This window comes from Lagopus muta, chromosome 1, assembly GCF_023343835.1.
Source record: "Lagopus muta isolate bLagMut1 chromosome 1, bLagMut1 primary, whole genome shotgun sequence".
Taxonomy (NCBI): domain Eukaryota; kingdom Metazoa; phylum Chordata; class Aves; order Galliformes; family Phasianidae; genus Lagopus; species Lagopus muta.
The window spans coordinates 163,952,559-163,978,343 of record NC_064433.1 but is presented as its reverse complement, the minus strand read 5'-3'; the positions used below and the strand labels follow the sequence as shown (position 1 = coordinate 163,978,343).

At 43.5% G+C, this 25,785-nt stretch overlaps 2 protein-coding genes across 7 annotated transcripts in view; one reads left to right on the top strand and one right to left on the bottom strand.

Annotated features, from left to right (window-relative positions):
• Window positions 1-4,362: 4,362 nt before the first annotated feature.
• WBP4 (WW domain binding protein 4) lies at window positions 4,363-25,669 on the bottom strand. Of its 4 annotated transcripts, none has more exons than XM_048932873.1 (10): window positions 25,556-25,669; window positions 20,320-20,392; window positions 18,787-18,849; window positions 18,570-18,693; window positions 17,565-17,777; window positions 16,647-16,702; window positions 14,177-14,243; window positions 12,247-12,404; window positions 10,828-11,060; window positions 4,363-8,534 (listed from the first exon to the last, which is right to left on the bottom strand). In XM_048932873.1, coding segments are annotated over exons 1-10 (1,197 nt in total). In that variant the 5' UTR covers window positions 25,558-25,669; the 3' UTR covers window positions 4,363-8,326. The 4 variants fall into 4 exon arrangements, with proteins under 4 accessions (XP_048788830.1, XP_048788833.1, XP_048788835.1 ...); XM_048932876.1 differs by having other exon boundaries at window positions 10,828-11,057; XM_048932878.1 differs by lacking the exon at window positions 20,320-20,392 and having other exon boundaries at window positions 25,556-25,625.
• Window positions 25,670-25,785, top strand: part of ELF1 (E74 like ETS transcription factor 1) — an 85,485-nt gene continuing 85,369 nt past the window's right edge. For 2 of the 3 annotated variants that reach the window (XM_048932810.1, XM_048932827.1), the window contains exon 1: window positions 25,678-25,785. The gene's annotated coding sequence lies outside the window, so the exon portion shown is untranslated. The other variant, XM_048932794.1, reaches the window with a different exon arrangement.

The following is a 25,785-nucleotide window of genomic DNA, read 5'->3' as shown; positions in this document are numbered from 1 at the left end:
TATGTGCTATTGCTCTTTTCACGCCTTGGCACAAATGAATTTTATGGGTTGAATTTACTACATCTCCCCTAGCAGAAAAGAAGAGTCACTGATTACTGTGTGCACATACCTTCTGTCTTGGCAGCAGGGCTTTTTGAAGCCAGTTCTCTCGTCCATATTGCAGCTGGACAGATGTACAATCGTGGTGATGGAGAAGAAGAAGTACCACATACTGCACATTTTGCTCTGGAGGTAGGAGATGTCCATCCCAGGCTGGATGTGGCTCTGGGCAGCCTGGTCTGGTGGTTGGTGACCCTGCACATAGCAGGCGGGTTGAAACTAGATGATCACTGTGGTCCTTTTCAACCCAGGCCATTCTGTGATTCTGTGGCTCTGTGATTTCTGTGATCCAGGTGAAAGAACCTAAGCTCCCCTTACATAGCTTAGAATCTGACTTTGTCAATAGCACTTATTTGTATCATTTTTATCCACCAATGGAGGTGGATAAACTCATGCAATGAGCCTGCAGGGGGCTGCAAACTCTGTGTACGTGCCTTGCACCTTTTTTTGGCCTCAGTCCACTCCTCACTTCCAAGGAAGTTTGAGTAGGCTCTGTCCCACGGGAAAATTCCTCTCCAGAGATGATCCTCCTGTCTGCAGCCAAGGCAGGAGCTTTGCTGTAGAACTTCTTAAATGGAGTCCTTTCAAAAATCACTCCATGTTAGGATGCTTAATTTTGTTCCAGGACACGTACAAAGTCAAAGCTACTTTGACAAGGGGCAGCTGTGCCCATCAGTGCTCTTGCAGGCATTCTTGGGTCAGCTGAAGGTGGGTGTGGAGCACGTGCTGTGCTGGGTGCAAAAGTGCTTGCTATAGAATCAAATAAAGGTGACAACACTTTGGAAGGAGTTTGACGATGACACCGGGCAGCTTTCTGCTTGTTGACAGAAAGCGAGTTCACACCGTCGATGTGTTTTAGTAAATAAGGTGCACCTGGAATTCAGCTTCTGCATTGATGTCTTTGGGAATGTGTGCCTGGCTCTGAGGGCAAACAAGGCATCTGTAGAGAGCTCAGCTTTAGCAGGGCCTGCGTTCATGTTTTCCCCTCAGCACGCATCGTGCAATGTGCTCAACACGCACTGGTGCGTAGGCAGGCAGCAGGCAGAAGCAGACATGCTCACTTCTTGCACAGCATCCAATATTACACAAGTGTGGCACTGAACCAGGCTGGCTGCTGGATCAATGCATCCCTTTCTTTATCCTGCTCTTCCCAAAGTGTGCTTTTCAATGGCTCTGCACTCTGTTTTGGATGTGAAGAGTCCATTCATTGTTACGACTTAAATGACACTTAAGCCAACCGCAATATCTGCACGTCCACTTTGTAATCAAGAATGATACAAGAACTGAGAAAATATCAATTATTTCAAGAAAAAAAAACAATATTTCAATACTGAATCTTCTGCATTTTATAGTATACATAGCATATATAGCAACAGTTTGAAATTTAGACAAAATCAGAATTAATTTTTCAATTTGTGTGTTTTTGCACAGCCTTAACAAGCTTTGTTTGCAAATTCTTGACATGCTCTCAACGCTTTGAATTACAAAATCTTTGGTTTTTTTCATTTGTAGCTCTATAAATCGAGAGTGAGCTCATTATCGTATGACTTCAGAGTTGTTGGCACATTGACTGCCTGCAGGTACATGCACACCTCAGCTCTCAGTTCTGCAGTACTGTCAAACCAGTGATAACTCATGCAATGAACCTGCTGGGGGCTGCAAACTCTGTGTATGTGCCTTGCACCTTTTTTTGGCTTCGGTCCACTCCTCACTTCCAAGGAAGTTTGAGTAGGCTCCATCCCACAGGAAAATTCCTCTCCAGAGATGATTCTCCTGTCTGCAGCCAAGGCAGTAGCTTTGCTGCAGTTTTATTCTTTTTCAAGGTAAGATTCTTAAGGCAAGGAGTTAAGTTTTATGCCTTTTTTATCTTGGATGCTAGCATAGTATAAATAAATTACTTCTTGGGAGACAGATAAACTCCATTCATACAAATAAGCCTGTTTCACTGGAACAGGCTGCCCAGGGAGGTGGTGGAGTCTCCTCTGGAGATGTTCAAGACCTGCCTGGATGCCTACCTGTGTGACCTGCTGTAGGGAACCTGCTTTGGCAGGGGGGTTGGACTCGATGATCTCTGGAGGTCCCTTCCAACCCCTACAATTCTCTGATTCTGTGAAATAAGCTGGAGAACTGTTTTCTTTTACTTCTCGAGGTGAAAGAATTTGGCTTTTCTAATATAGGTTCCACTTGGACACCTATAAAACTTCCTTACCTTTAATGCAGCGGTTGTCAAAACGTCAAGGAGAAAGAAGTTTTCAAATGAAAAAGATTGCAGTTGCTGCCTACCCGACCCCTGGAATTCTATGTCTCTCAGCTGTTGTTTCCAAGACCTAGCTACAGTTGTGTGCAGGTACCTGAGACCTCTAGCACTGGCTACACAAATAGCATCATCTTTTTGCCCTGGCCACAAAACCCAGCTTGTTTCACACGACAGAAGATGGATCAGAACTCACATACAGAGTGTGTCTGCTGCCAGGGTCGGGATACCCAATGGGTCAACAACCAGAAATGTTTCTTGTGATGCGAGGTCGTCCTCGTGGGCTGTGGCTTGGTACAACCTCCACTTCATCACTCAGATCCTGGTACCTGTGCTACCTATCAAGGGTTTTCCTCTCAGTGTTAGAATGACGAGGATTCCTTTTGTAGCCAAGAGTTGTCTCTAATTCAGCTGAAAGGCAGGGCTAGTGGAACGTGATGCTGCCTACATAGGCACAGGTGTACTTACAGTGCTCTGCTGAGTTATGCATACGTGTTATCTGTATTATTTTGAATAAACAAAACTATAATGAAATACTCATAGAATCACAAAACGGCTTGGATTCAAAGGAACCTCAAAACCCAGCCAGCTTCAACCCTGTGGCCAGTGCCACCCATCAGATCCTGCTGCCCAGAGCCCCATCCAACCAACCTGGCTTTGAGTGCCTCTAGGGATGGAGAAAAAGAGAGGTGTAAGGTGTTGTGATGGAGGAAAGACGGATTCTTATCTTCTGTACATAAATAGACCAGCACTGCTGCCTTGTTCTGATGACTTTCAGTGAATCATCAGCAGAATGCAGAAGGGAAAGTAGCAGAGATCCTGGCCCTGCAGACGGGTGTATTGCCATGATGCAGTGAGCTGCTCACTGTCATTGAGCCCCATTCCCAGATGCCCCATCCCTGCAGGCATTCAAGGCCAGGCTGGATGTGGCTCTGGGCAGCCTGGTCTGCTGGTTGGCGACCCTGCACATAGCAGGGGGTTGAAACTCGATGATCATTGTGGTCCTTTTCAACCCAGGACATTCTGTGATTCTATGATTTACTTAAAAGGAGAGACGTTGCTAGCTATAAAACTGAATATTTCATATTCTGGTTGCCCCAAGTCACCCAATTTCATGCTAACTGCTTAGTGGTGCTGCACAATTATTTTTAACTTTTTGTAAACAAATAATAATAAGCTGCCAAATGATCATATTGACAGGAAGATTTTTTATCAGGAAAGGCATTATTGAATAATCTGCACACATTGCCACCTCTCTGAAGTGCACATCTTTAACTGTCTGTTGCTTCTCATTCTTGAGACCAACAGCTGCAAAGGCTCCTGAGTAACCGTGTGTTACCATCAAGAAATTTATATTACTTAGATACAGTCTGAATGAATAAATCCATTGCCAGCAACTGCACAGTGCACTGCTGGGAAGCACTGCAGTGCTGACCACAAACTAAAAAGTATTTCTTTTAATGAGCACCTCCCTATTTACACCTCCAGTTTATATTCCCATTTTGAACAGAACACGCACCCATAAATCATACAGCCATAGAATCACCAAAGTTGGAAGAGACCTCCAAACCCGTTGAGTCCAACCATCTACCTACCACCGATGTTTCCCCACTAAACTACGTTTCTTAGTACAACATCTAGGACCAAGCACTGACCAACACCCCCAGGTTCATTTCTTCCAGTCTTCCAGCCACTGCCCCAAGCCTGTAGCATTGCCTGGGGTTGTTGTGGCCAAAGTGCAGGACCCAGCACTTGGTCTTGTTGAACTTCATCCCATTGGCCCCAGCCCAGCATCCCAGCCTGTCCAGATCCCTCTGTAGAGCCTTCCTGCCCCCAGGCAGATTAACAGTTCCTCCCAGCCTGGTGTCATCTGCAAACTTACTGAGGGTGCACCCAATGCCTTCGTCCAGGTCATCAATGAGATACAGGACAGGCCCCAGTACTGCAAACGACCAGTAAATGTTAGATTATCTAAAACACCTTGAATATGTGAGCAACAGCAATACAGATCATTTCAGTAAAAGCTTTATTTGGTATTTCTGTATAAACTCCACTTCAAAGGCTTGCAGTATTTTGTCATTCCAACAGAGAATTCTTACAGAGAACAACTGCTCAGCTTTACAGATAACACAAAAGAAAATGAGGGCTTCGAACGACTCCATGTTTCACACCTCTCCTTCTGTAAAACAAGTGATGAAAACCCCAAACAAAATCCCAAAGCTTGGTTGGTTGGTCACAGCAGTGACTCTCGTGGTTCATAGGACAAACAGCAGGTAGAAGGTGAGACAATCTGACAGGTGGTTCCAACAGAGATGGCACAGAGGTACCTGACAGGCCATGAGCAAAGGGCTGCAGCAGCAACGGAAGGGATACAGACAGCTTGGAACCTAAAAGCTCAAGGATGGAAGGTATGCAAGCCCTGTATGAGGAATGGAATGAATTCTGTCTCAGGAAAACAAATTCTTGAGAAAATCCAAGAGCTGGGGACAGGAGGAGGCGTTCACTGGCACTGTGGCACAGCGATGACACAGATTTGCATATATCAGAATAGTGGAGGAAGACAGTTTGAGGAAGACAGCAATAATTTAGAGAAGTACTGAAAAGGGGTGGCACAACTTGGGAAAAAAACAAACAACAAATCAAGGATGCCAAGCAGCATAAAATCGTTTTTTACTCCTTTTCTGAGATGCCAAAATACGCATCTGAATAACATTATTTTCAGGGGGAAAAAGGAGTGAGCCATTTATAAATGCACAGGCAGTGAATTTAAACTCAGACCCACACTGTGACCAGCTCTCCCTGTTCACAACCTGAGCATTGCATTGGCAATGCAACAACCTGTTGAACTTTATCAACAATGCACAACCTGAGCATTTACCGTGGCAAAGATTTGGTCTACGAGGGTCAAACAACAACAACAAACATTTACCAAATTGGGGAAATCTGGATTTCCATCTACGCCTTCCTGTGTGGAGGGTTAAAATGTGGCTTCCAGGCACGAGGATAATTCCAGAGCAGGTGGTCTCTGCACAGCTCCTGTCATGCTGATTTCCATGCCAAACACAACCACTTTTTTTTAGCAGATGCAATGTGCTTCCTTCTAAAAGCACTGTCAGCTCCAGGCAAGCCCTGCTGTAACACACACACAGCAGAAACAGGCTGCGAAGCTCCACTTCCACTCCACTTCCAGTACAAGAGATGATGCAAGAAAGAGAAAATACAGCACAGTGCAGTGACTTGCCCACGTTCAGACACCAGACTGCAGTGAATCCCCTTTATCTCTTTCTCTCTGCCTACCTTCCCCCAATGCAGAGCCAAGGTGCAGCCCCAGCTGAAGAGGCGTGCAGTAAAAGCAGGCAGGCAGACCTACAGTGCTGAGTGATTGGAAAGGAATTAGTCAGAAAACAAAACGCTCTTCTTCTGAAACAGCAAAAGCAACATTCCTTTGTCAGAAGGCAGTCCAGCCCAGGGGAGGATTAGCAGATGAGGAGTGTAACTAAGATAATACTATAGGATTCCTATGGCAAATTCCAAAGGCAGAGGATTTTGCAGGGAGATAGCACGGAAGGGAGAGATATCTCTGCAGTACAGATGATTTGGAACACCAGTGTCTGCAGTGATTCTTACTCAAGACAGTGTTTTTGTATACAAGTGAAAGCATTTGGTTTAGAGACGTGGTGAGGTTGTCAACAGCACAGTGCAAAGCTAAGCAGGGACTCTAAGCACCACCTCTGTATCAGCTGGTTGTCAGTACATTTGGGGGCCAACCACAGCCTCTCTTCAAACTGAATTTCAGAGGCAGCAAGGAGGGAAATGCTGCATTTGTGAGATGCCAGCATCAGAAGTCACATCAGCAAAGGCTGGGATACGCGTCTGACCCTGAGGAACGACAACCAAAGAAGACATGGAATCCTTTTTCCTAATGCAAACTCTTGCTTTGGCTTACTGATGAAACACAGCTCTTTATGAAGACCTTTGGTTTGCATTACTGCTAACAGCCGCTCAAGGAGGCCAAGTTTTGAACGCTTGTATTTTCAGATGTTTTTCAACATCTGCTTAAGGAGCTGAACTACAGGTACCACAAATCACTGCCCATGACTGCTTCAACACGACAAAACATTGCTGAGAACAGATGATAATATTTTGGGAGCCTCACTAAAGAAAGGAGAGGAGTCTTCTTCAGAGGACTGACGCCTACAGAAGAGCACTGATAAGAAAATCATTTAATATACGTCAGGCTTGCAGTAACACCAGTACTGCAGGGCAAAGGAAAGAGCACAGAATGAGTACAGCAGGAAAAAAACCTCATAAGAAAAAAAAAGTGTTCTCAAAGGCTGATCAGCTGCTACCTCAGCAGTTGGCAGCAGCAGAGGAGCAAGAAAGAGCTGCTTGTAGTGGTCAGTCACAGGGCACCTGCAGCACACAGCACGATGCGATCATGTGGAAGGCAGATGTGGTTGGGGGATGTATCAGGAATCACTCACAATACTCTACAGAAGTACTGGTGGCATCACGTGTGGCCTTGACCTGCCAGCAGTGTGCAGCTGAGACAGGAGAAAAGGAGAAGGGAGATTTCTGTTCCAGCCTTTCGTGTGGAGAAGAAGTACATGTTCTTGCATCTACGACAGTGAGAGCAGCCAGCAGTCATCCTGCACCTCTGAGCGAAAATGCAGAGCTGGACATGAGAGAAAATAGTTGGATTTCTCTAAATAAGCATCAGAAAAAATACAACCTTGACAAAGAAGCCAAAGAAACCCAGAGGATTAAATTCAATACTTAATTCTCTTACACACACACACAAAACATCACAGAGAAGAAAAAAATTAAGGATCTCAGCTTCCTTTGCAATATGTGATAGATCAGCTGATCTGACAGATGGAATCATTTTCTCAAGGAAATCAAGTTCAGCAGTTTCCAACTGTATTTTGCTGTAGCTGGACTGTGCCAACTGCCTTAACTCTGCTTTCTGACTGAGGTTCCCCTGAGCAAAGAGCTGTGAGCTTTACAAATGGAGACCCGTATTTGAATGGTTGCATGATTGGAACCTTTGTGGTCACTGTTTGGTACCCAGAGAAGCAGGATGTAGTGGTGTCTTCTCACGCAGCCAATGAATCTTGATGATGCTAGTGAAGACCTATGAAATCAAACTCAGTCTCCTTAAGGTAATCAACTGCTACAAACCTGAGCAGCCAGCTGGGACATTTCAGCCATCAGCCCCACGTGTGGATCTTTTGTTTTCCTCTCTTATAGCACTCAGAATAATGAAGCTTTGATATGCTTAGCTCCTCTCATCTTAGCTAACACTGTCTGTAACTGCTCAGCTCATTGCTCTTAGGAAAACCATCAGCCTCAAAAAGGTTGCTGTACGCTGCAGCATGGATAAATCTTTGGAATATGTTTTTGTGACAATATCCAGCAATTTTTTAATTGACAAAAAGGAAACGAGGCTAAAAAGAAAGAAAATTTGATGTGTAAAAGGAAAATTCAAGTAGAGACAACAAAGCAAAATACACCAGGATGAAAGCATAGAAAAATTTACTGCAACGGAGGTGGTTCCAGATAAATAATGCTGAGGGATGATTTTACTCTCTAGACCACGCCATTGAGCCAGTTCCTGTGTAAAAATAAAAGGTCTGCATTATTTTCCCCAGATTAAGCACTACTACATTGTCCTGTACTTAGAAAAGGAGTAAAAAAACCCAACACAATGTATCTAAAACAGCACACGTGGAGCAAACTGAGAGTAGCTGGCGTGGTTAAAATAAAAAAATACATCTATTTACAATATTGCATAATCAATATCACACAAACTTCCATTCCAGTCACATCCAAATAAAAAAATATTACAACTCACGTCTGTTTCAATACCTATAAATCCTTAATTTCTACCCCACATTTTCTTTATAAAAGCCTGTTTAAAATATTAAACTTCTGATTCTCTCCAGCTTCAGCAGCATCTGAAAGGTTGAGGTGTTACTGATCGTCCAGTCTTTGCCTTAAGTTTCTGGATTTTCCATTTTCAAATTTCCTCTTCTTAAACGTCGGCACCCCTTCTGTCAGGTCTCCAAGGGAGGTCACTGTCTTCTCCTTAAATATCACTGTGGCATCTTCTGCAACATCCAGCACTGGAGGTGGCACGCTGTCACTCTCTGTATTGGGAAGCTCCAGGTCCACTTTTTCGCTGTGAGGAGAGAGGGAAACACAAGAGGGTTAATCTACGTGGAGAAGAAACACGGTGTGCTACAGACAGTAACATCTATATTTAATGATCAAAGCAGCTTTGAGCCAGAGGCAAAGCCTTCTAGCCAAGATGATCATCATTACAGGGATCAAGAAAAATGTTCCTTCTTTCTTCTGCGTGAGCTGGCACACAAAAAAAGACCTGTTTTGCAGTGCTTATAGCATGCCCCAAGTGCTCACCATGCAAATGCTCCTGTGAAAGACAGCAGGCTTGCATGTGTGTAAAGTGAACAGCACTGAAAGACAGTGGCCAGTGAGTAACTAACAGCAGTTCAATGCCAAAATGCTAAAGCTGGGATTCAGAGGACAGGATCACAGCTGGAAATCAAAGATGTCGTCCCACCCAAGACGTCTTTTAAAACCACCCATCAGTTTTAGAGGGTCAATGGCAAAAGCTGAGCTGTGCAGGGATAACCTGAGGCACGAACACAGAATGGGGAGCAGCTGAATGGTTGGCAAACAATGGCTCAGATCGCAGGTCCACCACAGTGACAGCAGCACAGCACTGCTGCAGAGAGGCACTCTTACAGGACACAAATCTTTCAGCACTGCTGGGTGTTTGTCTGGTGTCAGCTCCTCTACTGCCCAGTTTTGGGTTCTGTGTTTCAAAGATCAGCTCAAGCACACGAACCAGAGCCATGGGAATGACTTCAAGTCATTAAAGTGTGACTGCTGCAGTATCAAACAGTGACAAAACTGCATCTGCTGAATAATTTAGAGCTAAAATGCTGCAGAATGGGGTGAGTATGAAGGGAAAGATTGGTGTCCTTCTCCCAAAAGTGACCATAAAAGACAGCACTCTTAAAAAGAAACTGAGCAACCTCAGCCACCATGCAATACAACAACAGAGCAAAAAACCACAGACAAGCAAAAATCCCTGGTCAGATGCATGTCATGAAAACATCTGCTGTGAATCAGCTGGGCATGAGAGACACCATCCAGATTTAATACATTGGCTTTAGCAGATTACGTGTTTTGTCCTTCATCTCCTGACTTAAATTATTACAGAAAGTGTTTGAGAGTATCAAGCACTTATCCATAATGACAGCAGAAAAGAGTTTCAATGGATTTTGCCTTGCTTGCTTGCTTGCTTGCTTGCTTAACTTTACTGGGAAATTAGGGAGCAAGAAAGATAACAGCTCAAACAGAAATCTTCTAAGAGATGTTTTCTAAAATCTTCTTTTGCTCAGGGATGTGATTTAGCAGAGGGCTGTTAGTTAGGGTAGTATGGTTAGGTCATAGCTGGACTTGATGATCTTTAAAGTCTTTTCCAACCTGAGTGATTCTGTGATTCTAATACAGTGCTGGGTGAAAGTAAAACAAAAAACCTGCTGTTATAAAGGGTTGTGTCCTTCAAGTGAACAATTAGAGCCAGCAGAGCACCTGGAATTAAGAAATAACTCACTGCCTGTATAAGCAACTCAGCCAACATCCTGGCAATCATGTCAGCAAGTAGTGGTTCCACAGGGAAGGAACTCAAAGCAATACTAACGAAGGATGATCAAGATCAGGTTGTTGCTGGTCCTAGAAGATTGAGACAGCTCTTGAACTGCAGGCAGATTTAGCCTGACCAACTCATTGCTCACCAGAAAGAAACAGAATCTAGCATAGAAGCCTCTAGAAGCTCCTGATAAAACTGCCTATGTGGTTCCAAGGCTGGAAGCAGCTGGGAAAAAAAACAGTCACAAGAGCTGAACCAGACTGTTGGAAGGAAACGATGATAAGAAACATAAGCTCAGTGTAACTGCATTTAAATTGTTGCTACTTATCCTCTGAGAAAAATGATGGATGACAATTATCCTCCACATCACTTCACTTTACTTTGCACTTGTGGAGGACTTCTGCACTGAAAACGAAATGCCACTGCTGTCCTCTATGGAGATCTATTACTTGAAGAAATCACCAAGCATTGCATTGACACTGGAATGGCTGCCCAGAGAGGTGGTGGAGTCGCCGTCCCTGGCAGTGTTCAAGAGGTGTCTGATGAGGAGCTGTGAGACATGGCTTAGTACTGAGTGGTAGTAATGGTAATGGAAGGATGGTGGTATTAGAAGATCCTGTAGGTCCTTTCCAACCTTGTGATTCTATGATTCTAAGAAAAGAATTGTACCTGGGTTACATTCCCAATCGCTGCTGTGCTCATTCTGCCAGAAGTCAGAAGGAAAAGCTTCAACTCTTGAAAAGATTCCGGAAACAAAACCTTATGAAAATTACTATGGTAAAAAGATACTTACTCAGGTTCTTCTTCTTCTTCATTTTTAATTGCTTTCCATTTTCCATAGGAGTCAGTCTTAGACTCATCACTGGAGGCTTGTTTGGAAGCCAATGCAATCTTCTCTTTATCGACGGCTTCTTCCTGCCATTTAACTTCCTGCCATTTAACCTCCCGCCACTTCCCGTAAGAGCTTAACTTTTTAGCTTTGGGAGATTTCTCTTTCTCTGATTCTTCATCATTTTCTCCTTTCTTCTAAAGAGGAAAAAAACCACTGTAAGCAAAAAAGCCTCAATAAAAACATAACGTAGCTTTATTTTATCTTTTATTTATTATCCACCATTCATCATTTTCAACCAAGAGTAACTTCAAACGATTTCACGCAATGGCCAGGGTTGGAAGGGACCTCAAGGATCATGAAGCTCCAACCCCCTGCCACATGCAGGGCCACCAACCTCCCCATTTAATAGTAGACCAGGCTGCCCAGGGCCCCATCCAACCTGGCCTTGAACACCTCCAGGGATGGGGCATCCACAACCTCTCTGGGCAGCCTGTTCCAGCACCTCTCCACTCTCTCTGTAATGAACTTGATTTCTTTGCATTTTTCTGCTTGAGTTTTCATCCCATACATTGTTGAAAAAAACCTTAGATATCACAAAAAAGCTGCAAAATCCTGTCTGTCGTGGCTGAAATTAACAAGGAGTAGGCAACACCAACTTACTTTAAAACAAAATCTGGTGTGTTAAAATCAAGTGGCAAGAAAATCGCACGCAACTTTCAGCGTGCGCACATACACACTTCATAGCTAACGCGTGGTACTGCTTTATAGTGATGCATGGTGATATGTAAACATGTATTTTGGAATTAATACCTATTAATACATTTTACAATTAAATCATCTTCATTTGTTTCGAACTACCAGTTTCAGAAAACCATCTGACCCAACCAGAGCCATAATCATGCTCTTAATCTGCAGTTTTCAATCTGAAGAGAAAAATATGACTGATTAAAAATATATACCTGTCAAAATAATGTTTTTTCTGAATTAAAACAGATATTACAACCAGCTTTCTTTTCCCTCAAAGCCTCTTTATAGTCATCTCTACCAATGGAGGCTGGAAGTCAGCCCGACACTGAAATCCACATCATTTCTTGGATTGTTTCAGAGAGATGACAGCTTTCTCTCCCTGAGCACATCACACTTCTTGTAGAATTCTCCTTGAGATTGGCTGGAGGATACCAACTTCATGCTCTGCATTCCAGAATGGTGCCACAAACATTCCAAACAATTGAATAAATGCTCATTTCATTATTCAGAAAAGCATGAGCTTCTGTTTTCAGCCACAATGTTTAACTTCATCCCAGTGAGTATAGCATATAAAGTCATCTTATGCTGGAAAATGAACATTACACATCAAACAAATCTAAAGAGAGAATTTACCTTTAAGTTTGTTCCCGGACTTTGTCCTTCACTTTCACTGTCTTCCTGTTCGGAGTCTGATTCAGAAGCTCTGGAATCTGCTTCTTCAGAATGCTTGCCACGCTGACTGTTCTCATTTGAAGATGAAACAAAACCATCAGGTTTCTCCCATGTGGACACTGTCCAAGATATTTGAATAATCACATTATGTACGTATCTAATTCTGTCTATTTTTGCTTTGATGGCATCAGCTTTCAGAAGCAACGTTACCTTATGCAAGATACGCAGCAAATAATTTGGCACAAGGCTTCTGCCTTTCCTCAGTTCATTGCTCCCAGCAAAGATACTGTCCTAACAGCTGACTTCACTGACAATAAAGATCACTGCAATCAGTGCTTAAGAAAAATAGCACATGTAGCAAACCGTGGCCTGCAAGACTCTGGCCCTAAGAGAGGACAGAGCACCTTGAGAGGTGCCTATTTGATTTGGGTTACCCATTGATGACAAAGAAAAGACGAGGGATGGAAAGCTAACTGTGAGTCTCCTAGCTTTCGGGATGGACAAATCCTTCCCCTCTGCATCTTGTCTCAGTAAGATTATGCCTTTAATAAAACTGCTGTCAAGCAAGCAAATGAAAATGTGACTCTGAAAAGACACAAAAGAATCTGTAGAACATGACCTCATTTTAGCATTCCTTGGTCAGAAGAATTCCAGCAAATAATCAAATAAAAGTGGACTCAGTGTTATAAAGCTGTTTTTAGTAACAAGAAGGTAAAAGTAATAATAATTTGCTATATATAATTCTATATAAGCTCCCAAATGCAACAGAACTGCTAGTTTTCCAATTATTTTATCTGTTTCCAAAGAAATCACCAGCTGAAAACAGCATTTAACAGGCATGTTCCTGGGCATATCCTGAGAAGGAAAGGTGTAAGAAACTGATGATGAGTAGCTTTTGACTAACAAAAAAGTCTCCTAAGGGTATTTCTGTCATCTTGTTTTACACCAATAACTGAGAAAGTTCACTTTCTTAGATGTCCCTTAACCAGCAACTCACCTTCCTTCCAGAAAAGCAAACCACAAACCATTTGAAAAAAGAGGTTGGCATGCTGAAAAACTGTGGGTTTTTTCCCCTATTCTTGGCATCATTAGGAATTCTGCTTCATACCCAACATCAGAGGGAAAACTCATAGGTGGCCTCTTGCCCTCCAGAGAGGCACTACTGACCTTATATGATTCAAACAGATTTAGAAAGTAGGTGCCTGTTCTGTGGGTTACCACAAAGTTCCCTATGCAGGGAAAAATGGGGAGAAATGGAGGCTCTGATTCTGGTCTCTCATGTCAGTCCTTTGTCAATGACAGGAAAGGATCATAGAATCACAGAATGGCCTGGGTTGAAAAGGCCCACAATGATCATCTGGTTTCAACCCCCTGCTGTGTGCAGGGTCGCCAACCACCAGACCAGGCTGCCCAGAGCCACATCCAGCCTGGCCTTGAATGCCTCCAGGCATGGGGCATCCACAGCCTCCTTGGGCAACCTGTTCCAGTGCATCACCGCCCTCTGGGTGAAAAACTTCCTCCTAAGGAAAGAGAAGGATCACGAGCTTCTAATTCTGTCCTACATACCTGTCAAAATAAAATCCTATCCCTTCTAGTTTTCCAAGCTAAAACTTTAATACATGTGTGTAGAAACGAGGTAGCCATATTTTAAAGATGTAAGTTGAAGGTAAAAAAAACAACAGTGAACTACAAAGCACGAATGCACAGAATGTGACAGGACAAGGTACAAAGCCAACACAAAGTTAAGCAGCAAGTATATTTCGACTGAGTAACAGCTTTAAAAATGTGAAACATAATAATGGCCTTAAAACAGCTATTTGCAAAGTAAAACGTTGCCCTGAAAACCATCACTTCTGAAACAGAGATTAACTGGAAACCCAGCTCGCCTTACCTCCCGTCTGTGTGTTGTAATAATAGGTATGACCATCTTCACTGACACCTTCTACCCACACTGCTCCCTGAGAAAAAGATAAAGGAGTCAATCAAAAAAGCAAAAGAGAAAAAAAAAGACTTCTAAGGATCGACAAAGCATCGCTTAGAAAACTTCACTCTTTTTTTTGTTGAAGAACACACCTTCACAAAAATAACTGAATAATTAAACTTTGCAGGACCCTTTTACTGGGTAAGATTTCTACGCAGCTTCATCATGCATTATTTTTGTTATTTAGATTCTGAGCATCTTAGAGCTTGTCTCTTTGAGGTTTTCAGCACGTATTTGGCATTGGGCACACTAAGCATCCTACTGCATACATGCTGTCAAGCATGACACCACTCTAACTGGTAGCCCTTGATGCACCTAAATACTGCTCAGTTCTGAGCACCTCTTGTGAAGCCTGAGGGGAGAGCTAACCTGCTGTAAAAGAAGGAAGAATTTGTGAATCTCACTTGCACAGCATACTGCAAGCATGCCCTTCAATTTGTGGGAAATGTGAGCCCTTGCTAGAGATCTGGAACGTTCCCAATGTCTTTAGCTCAGACTAAATAAAGGAGCAATTAAATGCTTGCTTTTAGCAGTAGCTGAGCCAACTAAAGATACCACAGAGTCACAGGTCGGGGTGAGGGAGGAATGGCAAAACACAGCCATGTGGCTTAGGAGAGATATCGGAGGGTGAGGGTGTGTATTCATGATAGAGCTGAAACGAGCTAACTTCAAATCGTTGCCAAGAAGCTCCTTCTCTCCTCCATCTGGGCTTTCTGAAGTAGCATTTCTCTGTCTGCCCAGAAGGCTGACTCACAGAAACAAGCCTGTGAAGCACTAACTGGAACTCTGATGTCCTCACTCCCCGAATGAGTTCACTGTCAGGACAAATACACAGCAGGGACCGCACAAGATCACTCACAGGACCTCTCTCAGTGGAAGGCTACAGTAAGGCTGGATTAAAAACATGGCAAAGCCATGACTTGACAGAAAAGATAAAGCACTGCTTCGCAAGTTGCGCAAAACTGTGGGGGAAAGGAATCAGAAAGCCAGAGCAGCATGAGTTGGGAACAGGAAGCGTGCAGCCTCCTGGGAATAAACACTGGCTGAAAAAAGTCTGCATTTCTGAAGTAAATTCTCTTTTAACAAGAGATGGAATAAAGACAAGGGAATTCATGGACATAAATTGATGCAGTTGCCTAAAAATATAAACAACTATAAATATTTTCTTCTTTGTAAGTACTCCAGTGCCCAGCAAAGGCTACTTTCTGAGATACAACACATGGTGACAGACAGCTAAGCACTCTGAGAAGGCCAGTTTTTTTTGCTCTCCAACAGAATATCCAACATTATTAGCAAACAATACTGACTTTAAATCACACTGTACCTGTGACACCTATATTAGAAACGTGGAAAACTTCACACAGCTCCATAGGAGTGTTGTAAAAATAGTGTTTTTAATGTTGGGAAGCACTAGGCTCCTGCAGTGATAAACCACAGAATCATAGAATGGCCTGGGTTGAAAAGGACCACAATGCTCATCCAGTTTCAACCCCCTGCTATGTGCAGGGTCGCCAACCAGCAGACCAAGCTGCCCAGAGCCACATCCAGCCTGGCCTTGAGTGCCTCCAGGGATGGGGCATCCACAACCTCCTTGGGCAACCTGTTCCAGTGCATCACCACCCTCTGGGTGAAAAACTCCCTTCCAATATCAGGAGAGAGTCCACTGATAATCAACTTTCTGGTTTTGGACTATTTAGCAAGTCTGCTTGTCCTTTAAATAAGGAAGACAGTAGAATGATAATAAGTTGCTTCTACATAGGTTCCATGGCTCTAATAAACTTACAAAAAAAGACCAATTATCACATAACTGTATCCTAAAGCAAGCACAAAAAAAGGAATTCATATTTCTTTAACTACTAAACACCACAATCTCAATGTTTTCTAAGCCGTGCTTTGGGGTCATTAAGAACCAGAACACAAGAAGACAAATGTGCTCCTTCATACACATAAAGAGCAGCAATTTCTCACTGAGCAGTAGTCAAAAAGCGTTAAGATTTCTACATCACTGCGGTGCAAAAGAAACTCATGAGCTGCAGTTCAGACCTGAAGTCTCTTCAATGCTTCTATTCTATCCTACTGTAAGAAGAGAGGTACAAGAAGCTGAAGAGAATCCATTCAGTTTACAGAAAGCTTTCAGTTTTATGGGCTAAGGAATTAAAGCAGCATATTCTGCAAAAACCACTATCACTTCTCTTCCCCTGATAATCAGCCAAATTATATGTTTGTAGAAGAAAGTTTCATCACATATGTCAGAAATGATCCTATACATTCAAACGATGCTATGTTTTGCCAAGTTTATGAAAAGTGAGCAATTGTTCAGCTCATTTCTGGTAAGTGCTTGCAAAGACAAAGGAAAACATGAATAACAGCGTTCCATTACCGTGTGTGAATTTTTAGAGCTGTCTTGGAATCCTTTTGGTTTCTCCCACTGTGATTCTTAAAAAACAAAAACACATTTCATCCATCATTCAGTCCTGCTCACAATCTATGATGTTGAGAAAGGAAACAGATCTAAGAGTTATATGACACTGGTATGTGCACACACACAAAGTGCAGAATAGATTTATACATTATCCTTTATCAAACTACAGTATGGACAATAAAGCAAAGCGTCTTAATTACAGTTGACTTTACCAGGATTAATCAGAGCCTGTGAAACACTGGTTGATACACAGATATGGGGAATTTGGTTAAACAAACAAACAAACAAAGCTAGTATAGGCCACAAGCAATGTTTTACCTTCTGGAAGTTACCTTGTAGAAAGAAAGACTGGGGTAAACATCAAAGTCATTTAAATTGATAGGAAACAGTTTGTGGTGTTCTCATTAATCACACACAGTACACAAAAAGGATTGCTTTTATACTCTAAAGTAGACCACAACACATTGCTCCTCAACTGATGTTGTCAGTTAGGCAAAGAAATAACCAGGCAACAATACATAACTGCCCTTATTTATTTGGGCAAAACTGATGCTGAGGTAATTGCCCAATTAATTTCCTGGTAAGATATTTAGAAAAGGAATAATTATGTTTTGCATCCTTTAACTTTTGAGAGCTTAAAAATTTCCAGAAACAGTGAGACTACTGCATTATCTCATTACTATCTTATTAACAAAATGCCAACACAGTCTGATGCTCTGATGCCTAAGTCTTGAATATAAAATATCAAAACTGCATCTAATCATTCAGATTTTAATAATCAGCTTAGTACTGAGATGGCAGAAGGGTAAACGCAGGTGGTCCTCACTCATTTGTATGCAACAAGTTTATCTGCTTTTGCTCCTCGCTGTTTTTTACCTCCTGTTTTTGTATTGTAGTAGTAAGTATAGCCTTCAGGAGAAAGTCCTTGCACCCATTCCTTTGGTTCAGTTTTTGGTGACTCTGAGTTGCCCTCACGTGTCTTTTTTTTCTTCTCCTTCTTTTCCTTTTTCTCTTTCTTTTCTTTCTTCCCTTTGCCTTCTGCCGCGTTACTCTGTGTTTTATTCTGTGTGGAACTGGGACCTACATCATCTTAAAGGAGATGATACTTAGTTTTAAAAGAAAGAGCCGTAATCTGAGTTTAAACATTTGACACTTATTAACAGCAAGTACAAATAGGAAACTTTGTGCTACCCATCAGTATTACGCTCATTGTAGCTAAACTGAAAAGACTACATTCAAAGAACCTTTCATTTTAGCAACACTACACTGTTACAAGGCCCAAGTATCCAAAGACGAGTAGCAACACGAAGAGGAGGACCACAAGGACCAAGGAGCTCTGACTGAAGCAAAACAAACTGCAGGAGTTCTAAACAGACAGCCTCTACAGAAGCTTTACAGTACCACTTTTGAAAAGTGATTACGTTCTCACATGGGCTGAACAAAGGTACTCACTGAACTGCAAGATGAGACAGTGATTCTAATCCTTACCTGGTACCAAGGGGAGTCCAAGCTTTCCTATTTGATACAAACCTGCCTCCAACTGGCACAAGTGAAACACGAAATCAACCAAGGGAAGCTGCACCTCTCACTCAGAGTACCAACTACAGTATCTACATTCTTTGCTGTTGCTCTGTCTAAGTGTTCTACCCCAAATCCGATTGTTCCACGCACCCAAGGACACCTTAGCTAAAAACATTCTGTACAGCAACTTCTGCTACTGGCAATTTGCAGGCTTTTTCTTTTTCTTTTTTCTTTTTAATAAGCAAACACGGTTCTGGAGGCCTACTCTCATATTGCTAAATCCTAATTTAAGAAAAAAAGCATTTCTATTCAATATTCTTTCAATTCTGCCTTTAATCCTTTGGCAACTATATGAGCTACCTGGCTTAATTCCAAGCCTTTTCAAATCCTCTTGATACGCTTTCATTGCAGCCTCCTCCATTGCTGCAAATTCCTTTGACATGTTTTCTTCTTCTTTTGCTTTTTCCATGCTTTTCTTCCTAATCTAAAAGAAAACACAATAAGGATAAATTTCAACACAGCTGGTAATGAAAGTGATGAAATACATGTATCTGTGAAAAGAAGGTGTTTGAATTACCTCGCTAATTCTTTTGGCCACATTTTCCTTATGATTCTTTCCTCTCTCATGAAAGTCTATGCTCTTAAGAAAGCAAGAAAAAAAAACCCAAGGAAAACAGGAAAAATTAGTAAATACATTTATAAAAGTTGCTTACATTGCAGATAGACTAAACTTTGTCAGACATGTTTAAATGCAACGTGCTTTGAAAACATTTACAGCAAAGTCTATAGCTAGAAAGCATTTGCTCATAATCAGTTCAGGAACATTTTGAGACATTAAACATAGAAGTTTTGAGAAGCCAGTGAAGGTCCAAAATGATATTTATGATCCAATTATAAACTTCCATATCCAATATTTATGAGATTTATAACTTAAAGTAATACTACTCAGCACAGGTATTAGAGACAATCTGGATTCCCTCCCTGTGCTGTCCTTCTGAGTAGCATCCCATGGTTTTTTCTACTCACTTTGCTGGCTTTCCTGCAAACCTTCCAAAACTATGTGGCTTATTTAGTGTTACAAATATTAGCTCTGGTCCTTAATGACAATATTCCCAATTGCACAAATATCCCATGGCCTCCTGGTCCAAAAATTTGAGAGCTGGCAGAAAAGCTAAGAAGGGAGAGCTGAGTAACTAAGGACAGCAGGAGAGTCTGCAAGCCACAAAGCTGCCAGGAAAAAAAGCCATCAGAAACTGGAAGGAGTTGAGAAGCTCTGCAGGTGTGACAGCTGAGGCTCTCACGTGGTTTCAACACTGAGGTGTAGAAAAGTCAGGTGCCTAAATCTGACCTAGTAACCTCAGGAGTTCTCTGCACAAACAGATGTGCAGAGGATGCACATCCAGATGATGATTAATCTCATTTAAAGACAGGTTTGTAGGTTACCCAACCTGACCCCCATTCATGCATTGGCTGAAAGTATGATGGAAACCTAAACCAATCAGCTCAGATCTGTGCTTCTGAATTACAGGTGTGTAACTGTAAACCAGATGAAGTTCAGCACTAGAAGTACCTTTGGCATTGAATCAGGAGTGCAAAACTCATTTTTGAAGTGAGAAACCAATGGGTCTCATAGCCTGCAGAAGGTGTCTGCAAGTCAGCAACACCTTTCTGTAACCCAGTAACATTTCTGTGGGCTGTGTGAAATGAGAGAAACTTCCTTGAAGTGCTCTGAGCACTGAATGTACCAGGCCTGACATATAAAACAGCATGCATGCCAGGCTTTGCCTCCTACTTGCATACTGAAGAATGGGCATGGACAAAGCTTCAAGTCAGACTGGATGTTAAGTTACAAAACCTGAAGAAAAAGAAGGGTCAGATATGCCAGTTCTTTTTCTGCACTGCCAAGTCAAATAGCACAGCACACCATCTCATGTTCATGTATCTGCCTCTCACGTATCATGATTTAATGATCACAAGTATCAGAAAGGCAGTTTCAGACAACCCTTTTCATGCATCGATAAATCAGTTAAAAAAAAAGTGATTTTAATAGCCTGTAGTAGAAATCCCTGGTATTTCAGAATCAGTGGTATAGCACAGCAGGTGATCATACAGGTCTGTTGTCTGCTATCCAGCACTTGCAATAATCGCAGAACTTTTTTGGCTGAGACTTCCAGTAATCGGCCCTGGGGAGGAGGAGAAAAAGAAATAAACGACATGAGATCTGAAACAATAAGCAAAGGCACGGGTCATCATGCGTGTAACCTCAGAAGCTCAACTTAGGCATTGTGTCTGGGTTTGGATTAACGTCTGTTTTGGATACAGCCAGCAGTGAGCTCAGTAAAATAAATGCTGGACGATGTGGAGGAATCCAAGAACAGATCCTGAGCTGTGCTGTCCCAGACAAAACAGCACAGTGCTTTGGGTGTTTCAGTACAACAGTGTGAGTATTTCTGAAGGTGTAATTTGGATAAGAAGTTGCCCAAGTGTGAGAAAACACGCAGAAAACTCTTCAGAGCCACTATGTAAAAGTATTTAACAGCAAAACAAACAACACCAATGATTAGGTAAAGGCTGCTTCTTCATTATTTAAAATTATAAGCATGATGGATGCACTCTACAAATACTTATCAGCCTTTAAGCAATGGTGCGTTTGCAAGATGCAGCTTTTCAAGCAATTTTCTGAAAAGCTTGAAAGCAGCTGGGCTTCCTCCAGTATAAACAGAAATCTGCTCATCCCTGCCTGGTAAACCTTAAACCTGGGAGATTACTCAGTTGCACATTTAATTAGAAGGCTTTTGAGATTCATGTTCCAAAACACACTGAGGCCGAAGCCTGGGAAATCTAACACTGGTTGATATCCAGCTGGGTGGGGAAGAGCTCAGAGCTCAGAAATATACCTCGTGTCCCTTTTCCTCATTTGACCTGTAGCTCCTGAACTGCCCCCAAACCCTTTGACATCATCTAAGATGAATTTCCAGCTAAAAGCCACATCAACCTTCCTAAGGCTTACGTCCAATTCTAGCAGAAAGCCTCAGTACACACTTCAGAGGTGCAAGAACATCTGTGGATTTCCATCTTTAAACTAATGGGACTCGTGTTTTGTCTTCAGAAGAACCCAGTGTGAGTAATACTAAGACTGTGCAGCTGCACTCACTGAAAGTCAAGATGTGAGAGTTTGCCAATATGCATTTTCATAGCTCATTTTTCCACCGCTTTCTTTCCTGAACACCGTTAGTCATCACACCTGTCACAAAACACTGCAGCTGCACATACAGCAATCACACTGGAAAATCTGAGGGCACACCTGGGGCTTAAACACAAAAATGGAGGCCTTGGCAATGCCAGGTTTTTGTCTTCCATCTCCAGTTGTTTTTGCAAAAGATTGGAGCTAGCTCACTAATGGTAAATACAAGACTGTGCAGTAGACCTGATATCCTGGGAACCTTCTTCTATACTTGAGCTCTGTGCTGCGTGGCCTCACCTCCGGTACTGCGTGAACCACAGCATCAAAGCACATAAAACTATTTGAGAATGTCCAAAGATGGGGAAGGGTCTGGAGGGGGTGATGCATAAGAAGCAGCTGGAGTCTCTGGGTTTGCACAGCCCAGAGCAGAGGAGCTGAGGGGAGGCCTGATGGCAGCTGCAGCTCCTCACAGGGAGTGGAAGGGCAACACTGAGCTCTGCTCTGTGTGACAGCGCCATGGAACGGCATGGAGCTGCGTCAGGGAAAGGGTGGGTGGGGGTTTGGGACAGGGTCTGCACCTGGCAATGGGCATGGAGCAGCCTGCCCAGGGCTGTGGGCACGGCTCCAAGTTGCCAGAGTTCAAGCTGTTTTTTGGACAGTGCTCTCAGACATGGGGTCTGATTTTTGGGTTGTCCTGTGTGGAGCCAGGAGTTGAACCAATGATCCACGTCTGACGGGTTCCTTCCATCTTGGGATATTCTATGTTTCTAAGGTTGATTCTAGTCTTCAGCTTTAGAACAGGTACAGCCTGCTGAGAGCCGGAGAGGTACCGGACTCACCATCACAATTGCAGCCACCTCTCTTCGTTTCACTCAAGTGAAAGGACTTGTTGAGAATGCATTCAGTTGAATGCATGAAAAGTCATGTTTTCAGGGCTGAGACGTTAGCAGACAAAGGGGAATGCAAACACTTAGGTTATGTTAATCACAGGACACGAGCAAGCATAACTGGGAATCTCACTTCCCAGAGAGGTTTGACAGGTACTGCTGGGACCCCAGGTACCAGGTGCTGTGTTTGGGAGAACCCATGGGAACAGGCTCTGCTGACAACATACAGGCAGCAACCTGAGGAGGAACTCCAGCAGTGTTGGAGTGCAAAGCCCTGAGCTCTCAAGTCAAAACTCCACATCAATACATGAGTCTTCTCCCAGCAATGTTTTCACAAAAACAGCACTTGGTTTTCTTTAGGAAGCTTTAAGAAACCTTAAGAAATAAGCTAGGTTCAGTTCAGAAATTTTGCCAAACTTTGTTTTGAGGCTGTGCTGGAGGTTTTGGTTCCTACAACAAGCAAGAGAGTGGGGAGACATAAGAAATATTTCAGGTGGTTCTGAACACGAGAAAATTTGGCAATACAAACAAAATGTGGCAGTATTTGCTATGAACGGCTTTGCTGTAGAACACCAGGCTTGAAATCTGGTGGGGTGCAAGGAGTTCTTCTCAGGGCTGTATCTGCCCAAATTCTAAGCCTCTGGGAGGAAAAACACCACACACACTCACTCAGCAGTCATCTTTGGTTTTCATGTCTACAAATACTGAAGATTTTGCACGCTGATAATATATTCTAGCTTTGTACAGGCTGAGCACAGAACACCCTATGAATGCATCATTTTAAAAACAGGAGTGTGAAGGGAGCAAGATGCAGATCCCAGCTCTTGACGATGCAAAGAAATAAATTCAAACTGGCTATTGCAGCTGTAAGCAATCATTCGACAGAACACGGTATTCAGAAATACCAATACATTCTGCTGAGGAACACTTCTAAATATTGGGGAATACTTCAAAGGCAAAGTAATAGTTGTGTAATGGAACAAAGTAGAAGACAAAGAAAAATGACTACATATTTCACAGCAGGCATTCCACGCGGGAAGCCATCCCAGAAGAGCTATGTCCAATTCAAATACCCCAGCCAATCTTTCTGTATATTGGCTAGCTCTAAAAATGCAACATTAAAATGATCACAGAACCACACCAAAACAGCAAAGTGCCTTCTTATAATGTGAATTAAGTCCCAGTGCAGTAGCCCTCACAACCTGTACTCTCAAGAGCTCTCACAGCAATTCCATTCATTCCTGGGGCAGTAATCCTACTCCCTAAAGCTCTTCTTTGATACATCTCCTTAACTTCTATCAAAAATATACGCTTTTAAAAAGCTATTTAAAAATAAGGATTTCAGAAAATGTCATCCCTGACGCATTTTTCTTGGTGGCCTTCTGCTATGCCACAGAATACACTCATATACATGGTAATGGGTGGGAATTTAATCTGCATGACACAGGCTGGTTCTGTGAAGGCTACAGCCCTTCTGGCCTTCAAGTCAATTGCCTTCTGGCAACCCCTCAGTAAATTCCAATTTACAACCTAACCTCATTTTACTACTCTAATCACCCCCACTAAACACACAGGTCATGTGCCTGCAAGGCAACCTAAACAGAATCTGTACGAGGAGCTGCTCGACTCAACCCTGTACTGGTGCTGAAGCTCATTTGCATGTATCTGCTTTGCCAGGTTGTTTCCTATGCTTACTTGAAAGGCAACACCACGAAGAGCTGTAACAATATACAAGGATGCACAGGAGTATCAGAGCAGCGAGACCTCTGCATGCTCAGAGCATCCATGGAAATCACCTTGTCTAACAGCAGTTGTCTGAAAAGTGAGGTAATGAGGTACCTAAGTTGGGGATAGCCATAGATGGTCATAGAGTGGCCTGGGTTGAAAAGGACCACAGTGATCATCTAGTTTCAACCCCCTGCTATGTGCAGGATTGCCAACCACCAGACCAGGCTGCCCAGAGCCACATCCAGCCTGGCCTTGAATGCCTCCAGGGATGGGGCATCCACAGCCTCCTTGTGCAACCTGTTCCCCTCCTGTTTATATGCTGCCTTCAAGTACTGGAAGGTTGCAATGAGGTCTCCCCAAAGTCTTCTCCAAACTAAACAAGCCCAGTTCCCTCAACCTTTCCTCATAAGTTCTCCTATCCAATGGAAAGAGATCAGCACCATCCAAAAGGCCATCACTGCCATTCCAAAATTGGCACCTGAGATGGAAACTGAATGGCACGGGTGTGTGTTTCTTCCTTGTCATAGAATCATTAAATTGGAAAAGACCATCAAGATTAATATAGTCCAACCATCAGCCCATCCCACCGTGCCTACTGACCACATCCCTCAGTGCCATATCCACATGGTTCTTGAACACCTGCAGGGATGGTGACTCCACCACCTCCCTGTGCAGCCTGTGCCAGTGCCTCACCACTTTTTCTGAGAAGAAATGTTTCCTAGTATCCATCCTGAATGTACAGAAAGCCTAAAGCAAACAACCTAAGCGAACCTTCAGAAGGTAAATACATGAGGTCAGAGATATCTGCTGAGAGCAGAAGTCTGCTGCTGTGGATGAACACAGACAAGGGCTGCGTCAGGGAGAATATGATAAGAGGAAAAAAAATCAACATAAACTGGGTCAAGAAGCTGCTGAGGTATAATTTTAGCAACAACTAAAATTAAGAGCACTGCAATGAGTCTGCAAGACAGGCTCACACAGCCTACCCACCAAAAGATTTCAACTCCATGAGCTGAAACTCTGCTTCGGACAGTTTTTAAGCAGGAAAGCCAGGCTAATGTGACAAATAGCAGAGGGGAGCAAATGGAATCCATATGATATTCTTACTTGGACTTGACTCGATTAAGACTAGAGCCATTTTGCTCCCAGAAGCAGGCGGTCATTAATCACAGAACAGTTTGGGTTGGAAGGGACCTTAAAGCCCGCGCAGTTCCAGCTAGGTCTGCCCGCGTCCCATCCAGCCTCGAGCGCCCGCAGGGATGGGCCAAACGCAGGTTTCCCACACAGTTCTTTCAAAGACTCGAAAAACAACGGCGACATCAGCAAAGCGAAGACACAGAGGCTTTCTCGGTGCGCCCCTCGCAGAAGCAGAGGCACCAGGGGAGGCCGTACCCCCCCGCCAGCAGCAAGACGCCGACCTGCCCGGCCTGTCTGGCCGAGATAAGGCTCGGGACCGGCCCGCCGCCACCCGCCCGTGCTCCCTTCCGCCCCGGCCCTGCCTTCAGAGCCCCCAGCCCAGCCGCCGGCCCGCTGCCCCCAGCACTCACATATCCGCCGCCTCAAAACACCGCCGTCCTCAGCTCGCCGCCGCTGGAGCGGGGCGGGGCGAGACGTGAGCGGGGCGTGGGGAGAGCGCGGCGACGGCGGCCGGCGGGGCTCAGTCCGCGTTCTCCTCCCCCGCCCCGTTCCCACCTCCTCCCTCCGCCCGCTCCTCCTTCCCCGCCCCGGGAGCGGCGAGCGCTCAGCGGGGAGCCGCGCGCCGAGGGAGCCGCTGCCG

Coding starts and splice junctions, on each gene's coding strand:
- WBP4 (XM_048932873.1), bottom strand. Junction 18,694..18,786: donor TGGCCAAAAGAATTAGCGAG/GTAATTCAAACA, acceptor GTTTTCTTTTAG/ATTAGGAAGAAAAGCATGGA. Junction 14,244..16,646: donor GCTCTAAAAATTCACACACG/GTAATGGAACGC, acceptor TCTTTTTCTCAG/GGAGCAGTGTGGGTAGAAGG.